Source organism: Pinus tabuliformis, chromosome 3_2 (genome assembly GCF_031772625.1).
Source record: "Pinus tabuliformis cultivar Carrire ecotype Pingquan chromosome 3_2, CPIR1, whole genome shotgun sequence".
Taxonomy (NCBI): domain Eukaryota; kingdom Viridiplantae; phylum Streptophyta; class Pinopsida; order Pinales; family Pinaceae; genus Pinus; species Pinus tabuliformis.
In genome coordinates this window covers 716,928,745-716,948,113 of record NC_142302.1, presented here as the reverse complement: position 1 = coordinate 716,948,113, position 19,369 = coordinate 716,928,745, and the positions used below count along the sequence as shown (strand labels likewise).

The following is a 19,369-nucleotide window of genomic DNA, read 5'->3' as shown; positions in this document are numbered from 1 at the left end:
ACTATATACCTCCCGATCTGAAAAATGACGCAGCTAGGGCTACCGGAAACCTTTTCGCGTGAAACGAAAGGGGTTCCTCACTGGAACAGATGCTCCGAACGCAACAGAGCAATCCTCTCGGCCCGAAAGCAGTCAGAAACAACAGATCTAGGAAACGACAGCCGCATGCAGTTCTACCGGCTTCAGATTTGGATCACCAACGGACGCGGCCCTCAAATAGCTCTGATACCATGTAGGAATTTACAGGGTAAGTTCCACAGAAAGAATACCAAAAGGACACCGCTCACAACCAGATCTCAAATCAATACACCAGTATTTTTGACGTGGTTAAAACCCTCAGAGTGCAAGGAGGGAAACAGTCCACGGCCTGTCCCAACGTGGGTACTACAGGCAATTTATTAATCAAAGAATGAAAATTTACATAAGCTTCTCTCATGCACGGATTACCCGAACAATGACCCTCCATGCGCTTTAAATAGAACTCATGGACCAATCGGGTGTCAAGCCACGGATCAAGTGTCGGTAATACCGAGGTGAGAGTGAACCGTCGGATCACTACATATCGTGACCGTCAGATTGTAAGTTACAAAATGTACAACAGTAAAGAAACACACTTTACCTAACTCTAACCTAACTCTATACTAGACCAAGTTGAACTTAACTATATCCTATGTGTCGGAATATCCTAACACAAAACAATGCTTCCACATCCTCATCCTTTCTTGAGAGTGCATCTGCAACAAAATTTTGCTTCCCTTTTCTATCGATGATGTCAAAGCATAACCCAACATATTTGTGACCCATTTTTTCTGTTCTTCTAAAGATAATATTTGTTCTAAAAAGTATTTAAGACTACCATGATCCATTTTTACCTTGATATGTCTTCCCATTGGGTAAGGTCACCATTTTTTAAGTGCATGTAGTATTGCCAACATTTCCTTCTCATAAATAGCTTGCTTGAGATGTAGCCGTAAAAATACCCAATCACCTACATCAAAACATTTTTCACTACGATGTTGATCTACCCGTTTTTTCATTTGATTCTGCACCAAAGTGGTGTTACCCTTTAAAAGTTGGAGAACTTGTTGTTGATGCTCGATGTGATCTTTCACTGCTTGAACCTTTTTTTTCTTGATATGTCCTTCTTTCTTTAGAGTTTGAAGAGTGGTAATTTCTTCTAGTGCTTTACAAGATATGGTCGGATCCATTTCTTGATGCTCGATGTGATCTTTCACTTCTTGAGCATTTTTCTTCTTTATATGTCCTTCTATCTTGATAGTTTGAGGAGTGGTAATTTCGGCCAATGCACTACAAGATATGGTTGGATTCATTCTTCTTTCTCGATGTGATCTTTCACTTCTTGAACCTTTTTCTTCTTGATATGTCCTTCTATCTTGAGAGTTTGAGGAGTGGTAATTCTTGCCAATGCTTTACAATATATGGTCGGATTCATTTCTTCTTTCTCTGGGGTTGGTTCCTGGTGTATATCCTCTTCTTTTGATGTTTCTTGATCCTTTTCTTCCTCCTCTTCATACTCTATGTAAAATAATTTCTTCACAGCACACTTATGACCTTTAGTGGATTTGCTATCACAATTGTAACAAAGCCCCTTTTCTATTTTTTCTTCCAGTTGTTGTGGTGTAATCCTTGTAGGTTGTGGAAGGCTAGGAGAAGAAACACTTTCATAATTATAGTTGTGAGTGGTGGGATTCCTTGTTTCCATAATTTCACTTTCAATTTTTCTTGCCCACCTGAATGCCTTCTCCAATGAATCAGGTTCCCAAAGACGAACCTCATGTTGAAGACATCAATCCTTTGCTTCTCTGGAATATCATTTACCCTTATATTCAATTTTTGGAAGTCCTCAATGTGCTCTGCCATTGAATTATTTTGTTTGAGATTTAACAATTGGCTAAAGAAGGTGTTTCTCTTTGTATCCTTATAATGTGCTATCATTTCCTCCGTGAAAATTGACCACGTAACAAGTTGTTTACGAGAACAAAGCCCTTTATACCATAAAAATTGATCCGGTTCTAAATATGAAGATGCAATACATACCTTTTGTAACAGTGGTACACCTTGTAGATCAAAATATTTCTTCATCTGTATTATCCAATCTACCGGATCCTTGCCATCAAACTTCCTCATCTCGCTTTTTCTTGATTTTAGGAGCTCGATCTTGAAACAACTATAACTCTGTAATTTCGGATCTTCCAATTCCAAAATCACGATTTGCAGTAGCCCTCTATGTCCTCTTTCCAATGCCACCAATCTGATTGAATTTAGATCCTCCAAGACAAAGTTATGCACAATCTCCCAAGATGACCTGATTATAGACCTTTTCAGAAGAGTGAACTTGTAGGAAGTGACTTGTGTCACTATTTTGACCTTAGGATCTGAAAAATATACACAAGAAACTACAATCTGTCTTCTTTCTATAAATTCTTATGAAATTTCAATCTGATGCTCAAAACAAAAGTTATGACTATTTTCCCCAGGTCACCTGTTTGGAATGTAATTCGGGAGTCTGCAAAAATGCCAACTTCCTCAGATCATATCTCCGCAAATATAGCGCGAAAAGCTCTAAAATTCAGACCTGCGGTTTAGAATGATTTCGGCCCAAATGGGTTTTTTTTTAGCATTTGAAATATCGCAGAAAAAAAAGTTATAGCGCAAATGCCACAATGACCTGTTTGGAGTAGCGAAACCCTAGAATTTAAAGCTCTGATACCAAATGTTATAAGACCAGCTCAAAAAAACATAGAAAAGATAGATCAACGCCTTAGAATTCTACCTCTTCAAGGGGGCAACCTCCTTTACATTACACAAATGAACAATTCTTGGATGATACAAATGAAAAGACCTCCTTTCTATATATAGGAGTCTAAGGGGTCATAATATAATCAGAGCCGACATAACAATAATAATGTAAGGGCACAATAATAACAATAGTGGGCTTCTATGGGGCACAATAGTAACAATATGGGGACTACATGGGTACAACAATATAATAAGGGGGTTGTACTAATAACAGTAAGGGGTTACACTAGTAGTATAGGGGCCTAACACCAGCTCTCAGTACAATCCCTCAATGTTGTTCATAGACTAAATAAACACAACATATGCCTTCCCTCAGTCCTCCAAGCCTCCTATTTCCTTGCGCAGTTTCTCCTGGGTCCTCTGGCTGCCACCTGTGTGAATTGACCTCTCATAAAACTCACCAAACTCAGAAGTAACTATGCAATCTCCAAGGAATGAATTCCTTCTACCTGCAAGAGGTATCCTCAATGGAATATTCCTACAACTGATAGTACACTGTCCCATCATCTGATCTCAACTGGGTCTTTGACTGAACTGACATGCATGAGTTATTTATGAGAGAATATTCAGTTATCTGAAGTGCAGTAGTTACATGCATGCATTCATTAACTAACTGAACTCACAATCAGTTCCACAAACTGTTGGAACTAATCTAATTGGACTTAACTCAGTTAACTGAGCTAACTAATTACAACTCAAAGTACAACTCATCCTGATCTCCTTAATCAAGGGATAACTTCCTCAATCAAAGGGGAAACTATTGCATGTCTTCACATAGACTTCATGTTTGATTTTCTACAACTAATTAACTCAAGATGAATTAATTAATCATTTTACAAACAACTGCTACGATCAAATTTGAATTTTAATTCTCAATTTTAGTTCAGGGACTAACTAAAATTAGAATGTATCCCGAAATGTTATTTATAGCAGTGCTATTTTTAACACTTCTATTTTTAGCATTTATTGTTGCTATTTTCAACAACACTCCTAAACCTCTATTATGTCTCTCTACATTGAAAATGGAAAGTAGGAGAATATTAATGCAAACAAGTGTCACTTCTTACTTAGTACCCAATCATATCAACATAATCCCCTAGAACATGATAGAGGCTAGTGCGATTAATCAACTGCTTAATTCCATCATTACCATAGCTGGAGAGGTTGACATTGGTGATGCTTGTAGACCTCTCCCAAAATTGAATGCCATCAACCATTAAAACCACAATCCTTGCCATTATTTCACTCATCATTTCGTAGTGATTACAAAGGTATCCAAGGTGATGTGACGACATAGATCCATCAAAGCCCATGGTGAAGCATGCCTCGCATTCAAGTCCCTCATAATACTCCAAGGAGGGCATCATGGCACATCCTTGCCTATACACAGAGGTATGGCTTTCATGCTCTTTATACCCTAACACATATCATCTCACCCCATCTAGGAGATAAAACAAATAACCTTAATTTTGTATACTATATTTAAAAATCCTCTTATACTATATTGAAAAATCACCATCAACCTATCTATTTTATCTATTTGTGAATGTTTTTATCCTCATTCACCACCCCTACATATGCAATATGGAAAACCACTTCCTCTCTTATAATCTATCTATTTTTTAAAAAACCATCTCATTTTTCATTGTGTATTAAATTTATTTATTTTTTAAATTCAACTTAACATATGTTAGCTAACATCCCTAATCAAGGTGCATGCTAGTTCATCATCCCACTTGGGACTTTCGTTAAATGTGACAGAATGGGCAGTTATGCAAAAGGGTGGCTCCGACAGGTACATGGTATGTGTGAATAGGTTGACGAGATGGGAGGTGGCGTGGGAGAGTTTAAGGTGGGAGTTAATCGTCGCCACATGTTAAACCTCCAGGTGGTGAATGCATGCATTTACATTGTGGTATAGCGTGGTTTCAAGAGCTGAGCGGAGGCATCTGGGTTTCCTTCTGGTGACAAGCTTGGCAGGGAGGCTCCGTTTATGGGAGGATAACAATGTCGACCTCATGACGTTAGTAAACAAGTTCAATTAACTTGGGAGACCGCTCAGTCTACGCATCGTGGGTCTCTATTCAACTGGGGATTTGGTTGGTTTAGGTGGACGAGTATATTGGAGTAAAGAGGAGGTTGACAGAAATGGCTCGAGCATCTCCAGGAGCAAGTTCCTCGGGCAATGGGGGTCGGGAGCGCAGTAGAAAGAATGGGTCCCGGGGCAGACGAGGAGCCTCCTCATTGTAGTCGCCGAGACAGAGTGGTTGAAAATCAGATGTCCAACATATCAATGCAGTTGCTTAAGCATAACCACATGCACTCTTGAGTAAGTGAGGCAGATGATTGCAACTTAGGAGGCCGACCTCAATCAACGGATTGAGCAGAAGGTGCAGATGGAGGATTGACATTTGATGGTCCCCAACCTAGGTCACACTCACGGCAAGCTTACTCAGTATATGAAGATAATACATATTTATTGGTTGATGAAGAGCATAGTAGCTCGAGCTATTATGCAATCTACTAGTTGCATTAAATTTGATCCCAAGTTTCAGGAAATTCAGAAAGAATTCCAACTTCCAATTTCAATTTCAGCAGCAGGATGTCTATTTTGGTCTTATTAAGAAGCACATTCGTACCTTCCTCAACCAGAATTACTAGGTGCCAATGCTAAGGACCCAGCCCCGACGGAATCCTCCGATGACTAGTAACAAGAAATTTCCTTTTTTATTTTTTATTTTGATGATGTATATGTCGATTAGTAATACTTATCTTAGCATGTTAAGGGTGAACTGGTTTATAGACATTCATGCCTATAATGCTGAGTATGATAGACTTAAAAACCTCAGATTTTTTATGGCTTATAACGTGTTCTGATAGCCAATAGACCTAGCTTCCCACTAGGCAGGTTGAGGCCACAAAATGTCTTTCATGGATGTAACCTGCTTTTGCAAATGAATGAATGAAAGGTCCTACTAAGCTTACAAAAAAAAACATATGTTAGCTAACAAAGTATAATTATGTAAAAAAACATTATGGGTAAAGAGCAGAAGCGGATGTGCGTTTTTAATTATTAAATTAATATCTATTAAAAATTCTTAAAAATGTCTAATTGTAAATTCAAAATATAAAATAATTATTTTTTATACAGTTTTGAAGGATAGAATATGTACATATTTACAAATTTTAAGAAAGAAACACCAATTTAATGTTGTCACACAAACTATTATTAAAAATTTTCAAGTTGTAAGTTTAAAATTTAAAATAAATTATTTTTAATATAAATAAATTTGAAAGATAAAATATATACATCTTTATAATTTTATAATTTTAGGAAGTAAACACCAATTTAATGTTATCATAAAAATGATATTTATACACCAATTCTAAAATAATGTTCTAAATTATTAAAACAATATAGCTAATATCAACTTAACATGTTAGTGATTGGAACTAAATTTAGTTGAGAAGGATAATAATGATTTCTCTTAAAAAACTAAGATAAATCTAACTAACTCATCTATATACTATAAAGTATAATATACTAATTTTTCTTAATATAATAACTATATTTATTATATATATATTATGAGTTTTAATTATTAGTCATAACCATGATCAAATATCTGAATAATCATAGATATATTAACTTTACTATTTAAGTATACTTAAACATTGTGTACATAAACATTTATATACATATAATTGTAATTCCACTTCAAATAGTTTATATATATATATAGATATATATTCTTTTTTATTAGGTGGAAATTTTATTTTATTTTTCAATTACAAATATAATATATAATTATTGACAAAAATTTAATCCAAAACATTGATTTAATATTTTAAGATAATTTAAATTGTGAAAATTTAAAATAATTAAATTAAAGTAATTTTTAGCAAAATATATATTTATAAGTAAAATGAATTATTCCTTTTAAGATGCTTTCTAACCAGGTATGAGGGAGATCGCAAGTGATATTAGAGAACAATAAACAAATCATTGCTTTATAACTAGGTATAAGGGTGAACTCAAGTGATATTAGATGACCATAAATAAATAAATAATTACTTATGTATATGTATAATAACATCTGAAAATAATTTAACATAAATTCATTTAAATCCATCCAATTTTTTAAGATGTAAATTTTTAATTATTTAATTAAAAAATACATAACATAAAACTAAATGATTTAAAAATTCACTTTAAAAAATGGATATGGCTTAATACATATACATAAATATTAATTTTTTTTATATTCTAAGTAAAGTTAATCTATTAATATGTAACAAAATAATATTACAAGGAGGCACGGGCCTCAGCAGTGCTGAACATTGTCTATCAGAAAAAAACTTGACTGCCCCATCGATGGGGAAACCAGTCCACAAAGTAAAAAATACCCAGATGTGGGATATCTGTCTTTAAAACAGGAAATAACAAAACAAGAGAGATTCCAGCAGAATAATCATAAACCCAGAGAAGTTCCAACAGAACAGTCATAACAGAAAAGAGCCAGTCAGCAAAGGAGACCTCAGCTGGCATATGGGTGGCACCTGGCTGCCACGCATCGTCATTTGAGCTCGTCCGGGGCGGGCTCCTCTTCGATGCGGCATGCATACCGGTACCAGTCGTCTTCCTCCTCCGACACGCCGCTGTGTGGCCCACGAGCAGCTTGAACGCCACCAGAGCTGCCAGCAGCTGCATGCAAACCTGACGCGGCGACCGTGCTGCCACCTGGGGGACGCGTGTCTCCAGAACTTCCGCCCGCTGTATGCAGACCGCCACCCAGGGCCTTGCCATGCAGAGGATCCATTTCCTTGTCCATAGCTTGCTTACCAGAATCACGTTCATTCCTGAGCCTGCGTGCCTCCTGTTGCTGCGCTCCAGTGCTTCCCGACGGGGCATCCTGTGGCTCAGTTTCTTCAGAGAAAACAATGGTAATGGTGGCAGTAATGACCGGTCTATTTAGGGAGCTGCGGAAGCGGAATTGGGTTGAGTGGGGAGCTGGGTGAGGGGGCAAAGGGAAATTGGCAGTGTGGACCGCGACATCTCTTCGGCAGACTCCTGGAAACTGTGCACGACCCCGACCACTGCGGGTATCAGGGTACCTGCCTGAGACCGAGCTATGAGGGTGAGGAATTTCAAGGGAAGGGGAAGGGGAGATGGAATCAGGGCTCGGCGTCTCCGGAGGGCGGATGCTACCACCCCGACTTCCACCTCTTCGGCTTCTCATACGATGGAAAATATGAGCCATGGCAGAATGCCAGGTCGAGTTTTCAGTGGAGGAGATGGCTGAGGAATTGAGCAGAGGGTGAATAGGGGAAGGCTGGGCGGAGGTCAAATTGCAAAGCCTGGAATGAGAGTAGTGATGCCCATTGCCAAGGTCAACACAGCTCACTAACCAACAATGACTCCCAGTGACTGTGCGTGAACAGGGTTCAACAGCTTGGGGCGGACAATTGCAATGGAGCAGGGGAGGAGGGGAGTCCATATCTGCGCAAATAATGAGCAGCTCTCGGCCCGAGCATCCATTAAATGCCGCTTGCAGGCGGCCATGAATTCGGCTCAGGCTGGCTTGGGAGGGAGCGCTGACGGCCAGATGGCTCGTCCTCTCGCCGCCTACCAGTCTAATCCCCATTAATGTTCTGATTAACACCTGCATCTGGGTACACAAATATTAAATATTAAATATTAACATATAAACAAATATTAAATATTAACATTAAAAAATGTGTATACACAATTTTCTTGTTTGTTTACTAGGTTATGTAAGTATGAGATGAGTGATACCCTTAACTTCTGGTTTAAGTAGTTGTGATTTAGAGGTATCTAAGCTCTCAAAATCACTTGAGGATCACATTGGCTCTTAGCATCACTAGATTTTTTGCCCACAAAATTTTGAACTAGTGACATTTACATAACGAAACACACCGAATACCTTAACAAAACAACATCTACTCTACACCTAATAAAGTATAAACAAACATTAAATACTAGCATTTAATATCATATTATAAAATAAATATTTATATTATATAAAATAAAATAAAATAAAAATTAAAATAAATGATTAAATCTACATTATTTACATTATATAAAATAAAAATAAAAATAAAATAAAATAATTAAATGCGTATTAATTGCAAAGGATTTGAAAATCAATCGCTTCTCATCTATATCCATAACATAGAAAAACAATATTATATATATATTTTAAGTATACTAGTTTAATAACTCGGATGCGGGTGACACTAACAACAATCAATGACAAACTCCGCTATTCAGACATCTGGCCTGACGGATGGCAGGCGGATGGTATGTAGGGTACGCGTCGTAGGATGGCGTATTAAGTTTAGGGCAGATGAAATAAATTTCGAGCAGTCTCGAATTTGGTCTGGCATTAATGCGAGCATGGCTGCACTGCAAACAAGTTGGCTTATTGGCATGGATCCGCTCAACGCCCCTGTCGCAGTTAATGGCTCTTTTTATTATGAAGCAAAGCCGCTTCAGCTCCCCTGTCTGGTCTTTCGTGTCTGGCTGTTAGCTTGGCTCTGGAAGCGCCCTGAATCTTTCAGCGCTCTTACTGTTTCTGGTCTGCTTTGTCTCAATCGATCTCCCAGCACATTTGCCTCTTTGATTATGCCTCGCAGCCGAGGAATCCCACGTCGAGGAAGCCATTCAGGGAACAGAGGTCGCCCTTCTCGCCCTGCTCCTCAGAATGTTGCTCCCATCGCCTTGGCTCCTCCTTCTTCTCCGCCTCTGGATCAAGATAGGCTTATCCCGAACAATTCATACCAAACTTCCAGGTTTACGTTTCAAAGTCGGCTCAACAGGCCTGTGGTGACAGTAAGTTTTACCATATTTGTCTCGGAGGAGGAGAGCAACCAGCTCAGTTCGACTCCATCTATCTCCTCACACTCTCAGGATGATAGTGTTCTGCTAGGGGACTTGACAGGGATAGTGTTCCATACGGATCACATGCAAGAGGATGCCCCTGTTTCGGAAGCGCCTCAGCAGCTAGTTGATCCGACTCAGAATGATACTTTAGTCTGCGGGCCATCTCAAAGGGCAGTTGGTATTTTACATCTGGTTACTACTCCTGATGGAGGTGCACCGGCACAGGATGAAGACGGTTTCGTGACCTGGGCAGCTTCTACCAGCCAGGTGAATGAGGATACGCCAGCTTCACCAAAACATGCAGATTAATCATGTCTCCTCTCTGCTGGGTGGCCTTCTAGCCTATATGCTATGCAATTTTGGTTTTGTGTCTTTGATTCTGAAGTTAGATGTCTGTGTCTGGTTCATTCTCATGCTACAGGCAGTGGCAACAACCAATATAGGTTCTACTTTTTGTTATAAATATGGCTATGCTAGTTGCTCTTTTGTTTTTTTGGTCAGTGAAGGGCATGACGATTGTAGTCCTGGTAAAATTTTTCAGTATGTCAGAGTCCAAAGTCAAAATTTTGAAGTCTGTACTGTAAATCTGGTTGAAGGCCTGAACTGTAATGTCTCTGAGTTTCTGGTTGAGGAATGGCCTTGGCCTCCTCTGAGGTCTTGACCTCATTGTATATATTTTTTCACCTTTTTTAATAGAATTAGTATTTACGAAGAAAAAAAAAAGTATACTAGTTTAATAATATATATATATATATATATATATATATATTAATTAGTGTATACTAGTTTGTGATTTGTACTTTTGGCTAAGCTACTCTAACAATCAAAGATTTTTTTAAGACATTGTGACTGGGCATGTATGGATTATCTTTAAACCTAATGCAAAGGTGTTTAAGTAGGGTATCAAAGATCTTTTAAGAAATTGTGATGTTGGGGTATGGATGGATAATTTTTAAATATGACTCAACTATGTATAAGTTATAAAAAACATATAAATTTTTAACATGAATAAATATATATGTGTGTTTTTTTTTTTTGGTTAATTTTTAATTATGACGTAAAGATATATAAGTTATAAAAAACACATTAATTTTGACTCAAAGATATATAAGTTATAAAAAATACACTAATTTTGAGAGATTGGAGTTACCATTGGAACTCGCATCACTCATACTACACATTACACAATGCTATTCCTGAAATCTCTAACAACACGTGCTATTCCGGAAATCTCACAACACACTAACTCTTAACATGAGTAAATATGTTTTGGTTAAGACTTTGTAATCTAGGGGTATCAATCATCTTCTAAAAAAATGTGGCCTTGGGCATGCATGGATGATGTTTAAATGTGACACAAGTGTGTTTAAGTTGGATATCAAGGATATTTTAAGAAACTGTGACATGAGCATATATAAAATCTCTAAAAAAATGCGGCCTTGGGCATGCATGGATGATGTTTAAATGTGACACAACGGTGTTTAAGTTGAATACTCAAGAATATTTTAAGAAACTTTGACGTGAACATATATAAAATTTTTAAATGTGAGCCTAAGTTATAAAAATCACACCAACCTTTAACATGGGTGAATTTTTTGTATCCACAGAATCTAAAAAAATAATTTTTATATTTAAAAAAAATATATATCCTAACATAACACCCTATCACTCACAAACTATTATACATTTCACAAGATAAATTTAATATAAATTTTATTAAAAATTATAATCCCATTTTATCAATTAAAATTTTGACCATGAAGACTTCAAATTATTTAAAAAAAATCATATTATTAAAATTCCAAGAAATAAATAAATAAAAAAATCAATTTGAAATTTGTGAAAAAATATAAAAATGAAAAACTACTCTCAACAAAAACCAATTAACAGAACACGATACATATATGGTTTTAGAATTAATAATATTAAAATAAATGCTATTATTACAAAAATAAATGTGAGTGAGTAATTTCCTTTGGTCTTCTTTATTTATTGCATGCATGGTGGTGAATTTCCTGCTTCTGCTGCCTCTTTTTCTGTGTATTTGTTCGCGACGACTGGAGTCTGTGACGACTTTGGTCTGCTGCGCAGCGCATGCCGGAACAATGAAAAGCATATACACATTGTATATATCGTATATCCATCTATAGTTATAGTTATCCATCTGGACACGGTTCTGCTCCTCGTATTCCTCCATCGCCCAAAGCAACGGTATGCAGAGTTGGTTTTCTTTGACCTTTTTCTTTCTTTCTTTTGCTTTGCTGTTTTCATCTGCGATTCAACGCTTAACAACCGTAGTGGGGGAACGAGAGGGGGGGCGCATGTTCCCGAGCCTAAGAACATGAATATAATAATTATTAGTAATATTTAAATATTAGAATGGGCCTGGGTGGCCTGGAACCAGCACGGAGGCGTCCCCACGCGGAAAGCCCCCACGCGGTTTTCGTCGATCCCACGGCTGTGCATGGCGCCGGAAATCTAGGGGCAGGCCGTAGCCGTGCGATCAGGGGGAGCAGAGGGGGAAGTTAGCGTACTGTGTGGCCTTTGGCTACGGTAATTCTGCAGGGAGTTTATTTATTTTGTATTTTGGGTCGGAGGAATAGAGTTGTGGGTGGGGGGAGGTGTCGTGTTGTGTGTATGTGTTTGTGGTGAAAGAAGTCTGTGTGTGTGTCTGTCTGAGTGTGTGTATATGTTTCGAGGGGATTGATATATTTATGTGAGTATATGTTTCGAGGGGATTGATATATGTGTGTGTATATGTTTCGAGGGGATTGATTTATATGAGCTCTGCGTTGATCGCAGGCAATAGGAGAGCAAGGAGCCCGCGAATCGAATCGCGGGGAGAAGCCCGGGAGATTCTGGTTCTTGTTCCATTGATTGTGGTTGCATTAGTGATCAGGTAGATATATTTATATTTTATATTTTTCAGTTGGGGTGGTGCTAAGGGGAATCGAACCGAGAATGAGGCGAATGAGAGCCAAGAAGGGCATCGCTGGAAGAAGAATCACGGGGGCATCCGGTGGTCTGGCGTGTTTTTGAGAGTGGGCCGCGTTTCGGATTCGTTCAGATTTAGTTTGTGGAGGGGGGAGGAAGGCCGGGAATCAAGAAATTAATCCAGGGCCATGGCGCAGCAGCAGCAACAGTCTGCTCAGCCTGTTGGCTTGGGTGGTGGAGGTAAGACTGCCGCCGCCACCGCCGCCACCACCAACAGTAACAATACCGCTGTGGTTAATCAGAACCAGCAGCAGCAGCAGGGGGATACAACTTATACCAAGATCTTTGTGGGTGGGCTTGCATGGGAGACTAAGAGGGAGACCATGAAGAAATACTTTGAACAGTTTGGGGAAATACAGGAGGCTGTGGTCATCATGGACAAGAATACAGGGAGGTCTAAGGGCTATGGTTTTGTAAGTCTTTCTATTCTCTGCTTACCCCTTTTTTTTGGATGATCTTGTTTGTATATGCATTAATAGATACACGTCTGTCTCTATGTGTCTGTATATATCTTTGTGTATATGCACTTTTAACACACAGTATGCACATATATGTACATACATATATATGTATATGTATGTATGTGAGTGATTTTTTAGGTCATGATATGTAGGGTTGGTGTTAAATTTATGGCTTCTGTGCTGGCTTTTCTTTTGTGTTGGGGATTTGCTTTTCTGATTACATGCATCTCTGCAGGTGACATTCCGGGACCGGGAGGCTGCAAAGAGGGCATGCGCAGATCCATCGCCGGTGATCGATGGCAGACGGGCTAATTGCAATCTTGCTTCATTGGGTGCCAGCAGGAGTCGGCCTTCTCCTCCTCAGCACAGTAGGCCTTTCATTTATTTAGCCCTTCTTTTCTTTTGGTTTTTGCAAGATTGGTTTTATTACTGGCTGAAAGGACTAATGATCATGGATGGTGATAAGTTACATTACAATGTTGTTTTGACATCCTTAACATCCATATGAAGCATAACTCACAAAGTCACATACCAGATAATAGAAACTAGGACCTTATCCATTGGGCAAACAAGCTAGGTTTACACACAAATGCTAGATGGTACAGATAGATGGAACATGGGATTTATGCATAGATGGGTCATAGATATTGGATGTCAGGCAACTGTGTGTTTTGTTAGTGACAATGGATGTCTGGTCCATTGTTAAAATTTGATGATTAGTGACATGAGGTTTCGATTGCAAATCTCAGATTCAGATCTTTGAATCTGTGGTCATGAAATACGATAAATTGATGGATGCTCTTTGTGATGTGTATCCATGGGGATTGTTATTTTTTCCTTTCCCTATTACAGTGAAAGACATCCCCCCACATTCAAATTTACAAGCAAAGATTGTCTTTCTTGGAAGGCCCTCTTGCCGTTTTGCTAAAAAACACAAATCTCGATTAGAATTGATTTTTTTTATAAATTCTGGAAAAATAAATTTCCCTCACTCCTTGCACTTAGGCACTTTTTCATTCAGAATGAAAAAGTGGGTACCTTGCCAGCACCCTGTGGATTCCCAACTTTACCCAGTTTTCTGGATGGAGGGCAGTATTGACTGCCAGCTGCAATAGTGGCTGGTAACCACATATAACATTCATTGAAAATCTTGATTTGAATTAATTCTAATCAGATCAAATGAGATTTTTTGAACTTTGTTTATTGCTTTCAAAAGAACAAATGTGCTTTCTGATGCAGAAAAATTAGTCCTGGAGTTACTTATACTATTAATGTTAGCTGCTTGTGGATTGATATTGGGAAGTTTATATGGAAAAAGATAGTTGTATTATTCATTTATCTTTGTGTAGTTTGGGTACTTGAAAGTTATGTACAGGGCACTTTACATTGGGTCATTGAAGAGATAGCTTGAAGGTGTTATAAATAGAGATTTATACGAGTTCAAGGTTATACAGTCGCCTGTTATTCAGCACGAGTTTGCGTGCTAACTTATGTTGGCTGAATCAGGTGGCAGTTGCCAATTAGCCCTCGGCTGGAGAGACTGCTGTTGCAGTACTTGTTTCTACAGGTAAACTGAAATGCCAACTTCTGAGCTGAAACACAACATTAGGACCTTGTCTGTCCTGAAAGACCATCTATGGTTTATCCAACCTGTTCTTCATGACATCTGAGTTTGGGTTTTAGAAGTATAGATTGCTTATTCTGCAGTGTTACAGCTAACAGATGTCAGTATTCATAAGCAATGGAATGTGCTTCATTGCCCATGGAATATTTGTAACTTCTAGGAGGGAAAAAAATATATGGATGTATTGGGAGTTGACAAATATCACTAGGTAGGGATGCCTCGGATGTTTTGATTCTGGTTTGTGTTAGGTATGTAGCTGTTGCCTTACCAGTCAGAAGCAACAAATCCCTTTATGTCAGATTGTATCATATTGAATTTGGAGTTTGAAAAGTATGACCAGGTAGTGTTGCGTGGGTTGTGGTTTGTGTTGGGGTATGTAGCTGTCACTCAACCAATAAGAAGTATCACATCCTTCTATGTCAGATTATTTTATATTTTTCATACTAATAACACCTTGTTGTCTTCTTACTTCCTTGCTGGTTCATGTAGGCAACCGTTTCAGACCAAGTGCTCACTTTCATGGAGGCTCTCAAGCTGGAGTACCTGCTTATAATGGTGGCTTGGCATTTCCACAACCTGGTCCCTACCCTTATCAACAAGGCTATCCATATTCTCCATTTGGGTGAGCCTAAACATGCAATTCTAATTTTGTCTTTCGAGGACTTTGATCTTGTGCATTAGAAAGGTTGAGGCACAATTTTCGTAATCATGTTATATGGTTTTTGGATATGATAGCTTGTGGAATGACAATCCTCATAAACACTTTCGATGAGATTAGTTTCTTACCTAACGTGATTTTATATATATTTCACTAAATAGTTAATTACCGTGTATTTGCAGGTTTCCAGCATATCCTCCAGATTTCAATTTTGCACAGGTATTATCAATAATAAAAACCACTGTGTTTTTGTGACTGTTCTTTTGTCTTTTATTATTTATGGTTTTGGTTTATATTCCGCGTGCAGTACCGATGAGTTCATTTTAGATTTTGTATATTTTAGAGGTCATTGTTCCCTTTTCATTCAAGCAGAGATACTACTAAAAGCCATGTATTTATATGCCAACTTTTAGGTTGTAATAAGGGGTGGGAGAGAAGATGCCTTGTCTCAATTCACTTGTTCGTGTCTTATATGTCTATGTCTACTTGCTTTGTTGCAGGGATATTATAATCCGTATGCAGCACCCCAGTTTCCACAACTATATGCTGGTCCAGCAGCAACAATGTATCCTCATGCACAAGTAACACAAGGTACATCTGGCTATCCTGCTTCACCGGGATATATGCAGGGTCCACATATTGTTCAGTATAGCAGTGCAGGATTGGTAGCAACAACAAATGCTTCATCACAGTATGGGGGTGTGGCATCAGCACAAAACCCTGGTCAGTCTTCGGGTATATTATACTCCCAGTTTTATGTCAAATGTTAAAAAAAATTCAAACCAGTGGGTTTTTTAGCAGATGAAAATGATGTTAACTTTTTATACAATATTTTAATTTTTGACAAATTCTTTCTAATGCAGGATTGACACTAACAGGTGCAAATTCGGTTTCTGTAAGTCGGAGTCCAGGACAGACACCCCAACAATATGCAGTACCAGTGCCTCTTCAAAAATATGCGGCTGTAGCAGCTTCTGAACAGACTGCTTCCTGATGTATGTTTTGTGACTATTGAAGAGGGTAAAGAGAAGAGGCATACTTGTTCAACAATGACCTAAAGTTGAGATCAAACTTGAATTGAATATTCTCTATGATCCATCTTTACAAATTAAAAGAGCATTATATTTAAATTGTTTCCATGAACAACTATTTCAGTTAATTTTGATCCTTATTGCTAAAAGTCCCCAATTTTTATTCTTTTGAATTCTATACATTTACGATTGAGAACTAGCTTTCGAGAGGCTGATATGGGACTATAAGAACGGATTCAAAAAGATATATTACCAAGAGTTTGTTTTTCAACAATGTATTTGGCTCATGCAGACATTACTTTAAGTATCTGATATTTCAAATTTTATCATTTAGGTATATTTTCATTACAAATAAATAGATGAAATTTGAGTCAGATTGAGATCACTTATGTAAATGAACTCTTGTTCTAACGACATTGTAGATCAAATGAAGTGATAACGTTCAAAATTATTTAAACCAATAATGCGAGATTTGAGTTAAACACCCGTATGCATGTTTCAATCGTGTATGTAGTAGACTGCAAAGGAAGGTCGACAAGGTTCAATTTCGCTTCAATTTTTAAATCCTCCCATATATGGCATATGCTACTGTCTACATGAGGTTTCAGTTAAAACCATTTATGCATGTTTCAATTCTGGATTAAAATTCAAAGGAAGGTTAATCAAATTCCTGGCATTGAGGTTTTCAAGATTGTTTAGCAGGGGCCCTTTTTTGTGATAATTTTACTTATGTTTGATCTATGGGGAGTTGTGAACCGCAACTCCTCATTAACATAGTAATATTTTAATAGGGTCTAATTGTTATTGCCGTTAGGCATTTACTAGAATCACTATAGTTGACTAAGGTAGTAACACTCCACTCTGAAGTTCGTAGAGGTCACTATTTTGGGTAAATTGTTGATTTCAAAGTTTGAGGTTGAAATATATTGGTCCCCATATCTGTCTGTCAATTTGGAATCATTTTATATTTTACCCAAATCAAGATATTGTGTTTATCTAGATAGAATTAGATCCCTTGGGTACACATTCGATACATTTTAGTCTGTTAAAGTGGTTGTGGTAGATGCCCAGGCTTTTAGTTTCATTAATTTACCAGCTGTTTAAAATCTCCCACGGAGCAAATTGTAGTTTACTGAGTAGTAAGGAAGTATCACTGACAACTTGGCTCGTGTTAAACCCCAACGTGTACTTGTTTTCAAAATAGTTTATAAATTTTATCCTCAAATTTGTAGTCCCTTTTATAGGCTACTACCCTGTTAGAATCCTGCAATGAACGGGACCAAAGTAAGTTCATCCATCAATCCGCAGCAATCGGAAACGAAGAGAGATAATCATCCACAACGCTTGAAGAGATGTGTAGACAAAGCACTGTCAATCCTAACATCATTATCTATCAAATACGATGGAAGAGGATATCCTGCATACAAGAACGTCGTGTCTAATTTCTAGGTTCATGGGATTTTAGCCCTTGGAGAAGACCTCAGTAAACCAGGTTAAAGAAAACTGAAAGCTGGGAAGATTGAGAGATCTCTGACAAGAACATTAGGTCTAATTTCTAGATTCATGGGATTATTGGCCTTGGAGAAGACCTCAGTAAACTAGATTACTGGGAACTCTCTTTACTTCGAAACTAAAGGAAGATTATTTAAGTACCTTATTCGAGATCAAATCTTTGTTTATTTACTAACTCAGGTCTTGAAATTCTAGAAGCTGACTTATTTGGATTCATAGGCTTCCTATAGATATCCTTGCTACATAATAAAATACTATTGGATTTTAAATCTTTTGTTATCTATGTGCATCTAGAATAAACTAGTGAGAAGACACTCAACCATTCATACTAATGACGTGGAAAATTGTATTAATCTCCTCAGTGTATGTACGAAGAGACGTCTTCAACGTTTACTACCTCTTAGCTATGTCTAGATTTTGCCTCTTAATAATCTTATGCACTAACTATAGATGGTAATTACCATTGACACATCCATTAACATATTAATGGAGCATGTAACATCCATATTGATTGGTTGATTAGATTTGTAGTTGATTCAAGTAACGTATAAGACATTTCATCTCATGTTTTACTTTTTAACGCCTCTTTTAAATGGTTGTTTTACCTGGGAGTATATAAATTTAAAAATTGATTTCCAACTCCTCGGAGTACATAAATTTGAAAATTGATTTCAAACTCCTAAATCACATCAGTCACAAAATTGATTTGAAAGGAAAAGTATCAAAACAAAAAGTACAATCTAATAATCATTAGCGAGCTATCTACTATAACCTATGGTTCTTGATTTGTTTAATGGTATCCTTGAAAGATTATTGGAATGCAATCCATGAGTCATGTAGAAATATTGCCAATATCATTAAAGTAGAGAAATAGTAATTTTCAATTTGGACTTTGGAAAGGAAATGAAGGACTTTGAGAGAAATAGTAACTTTCACGACTTTGAAAGTGAATGAAGGGTTTTGAGAGGAGCAAATTTGATCTAGCTAAGGTGTTTTCCACCGACTCTTATACAAGATGATTGAGAGGTTAATAATGAAATAATGATAGTGCTAAAGAGGTTAACATTGACACAATGATAATGATAGTGCTAGAGATATTCACAATTATATTATGATAGTGTTAATGCAAACAACAACATAAATATTTGTATACAAACAACTATTATTTCACACATTCACAACCAACCATGTGAAAGTGTTGGGACAATTTCATTTCTAATCAATTAGTTTCCCAAGGTACACATTAGAGATATTCACAATTACATTATAATAGTGTTAATGCAAACTAACAACAACATAAATATTTGTATACAAACAACTATTATTTCACACATTCACAACCAACCATGTGAAAGTGTTGGGACA

The 19,369-nt window shown here is 37.3% G+C and overlaps 1 protein-coding gene across 2 annotated transcripts; it reads left to right on the top strand.

Moving 5' to 3' along the window:
- The first annotated feature begins 11,782 nt into the window (after positions 1 to 11,782).
- LOC149182643 (uncharacterized) lies at positions 11,783 to 16,877 on the top strand. Of its 2 annotated transcripts, XM_089416913.1 has the most exons (7): positions 11,783 to 11,935; positions 12,527 to 13,131; positions 13,415 to 13,547; positions 15,293 to 15,425; positions 15,644 to 15,680; positions 15,962 to 16,196; positions 16,325 to 16,877. In XM_089416913.1, exons 2-7 carry the CDS (start codon positions 12,847 to 12,849, stop codon positions 16,453 to 16,455), a joined length of 954 nt encoding a protein of 317 aa, XP_089273039.1. In that variant the 5' UTR covers positions 11,783 to 11,935; positions 12,527 to 12,846; the 3' UTR covers positions 16,456 to 16,877. The 2 variants fall into 2 exon arrangements, with proteins under 2 accessions (XP_089273039.1, XP_089273040.1); XM_089416914.1 differs by lacking the exon at positions 11,783 to 11,935 and having other exon boundaries at positions 12,329 to 13,131; positions 15,962 to 16,184.
- The last annotated feature ends 2,492 nt before the right edge of the window (positions 16,878 to 19,369 follow it).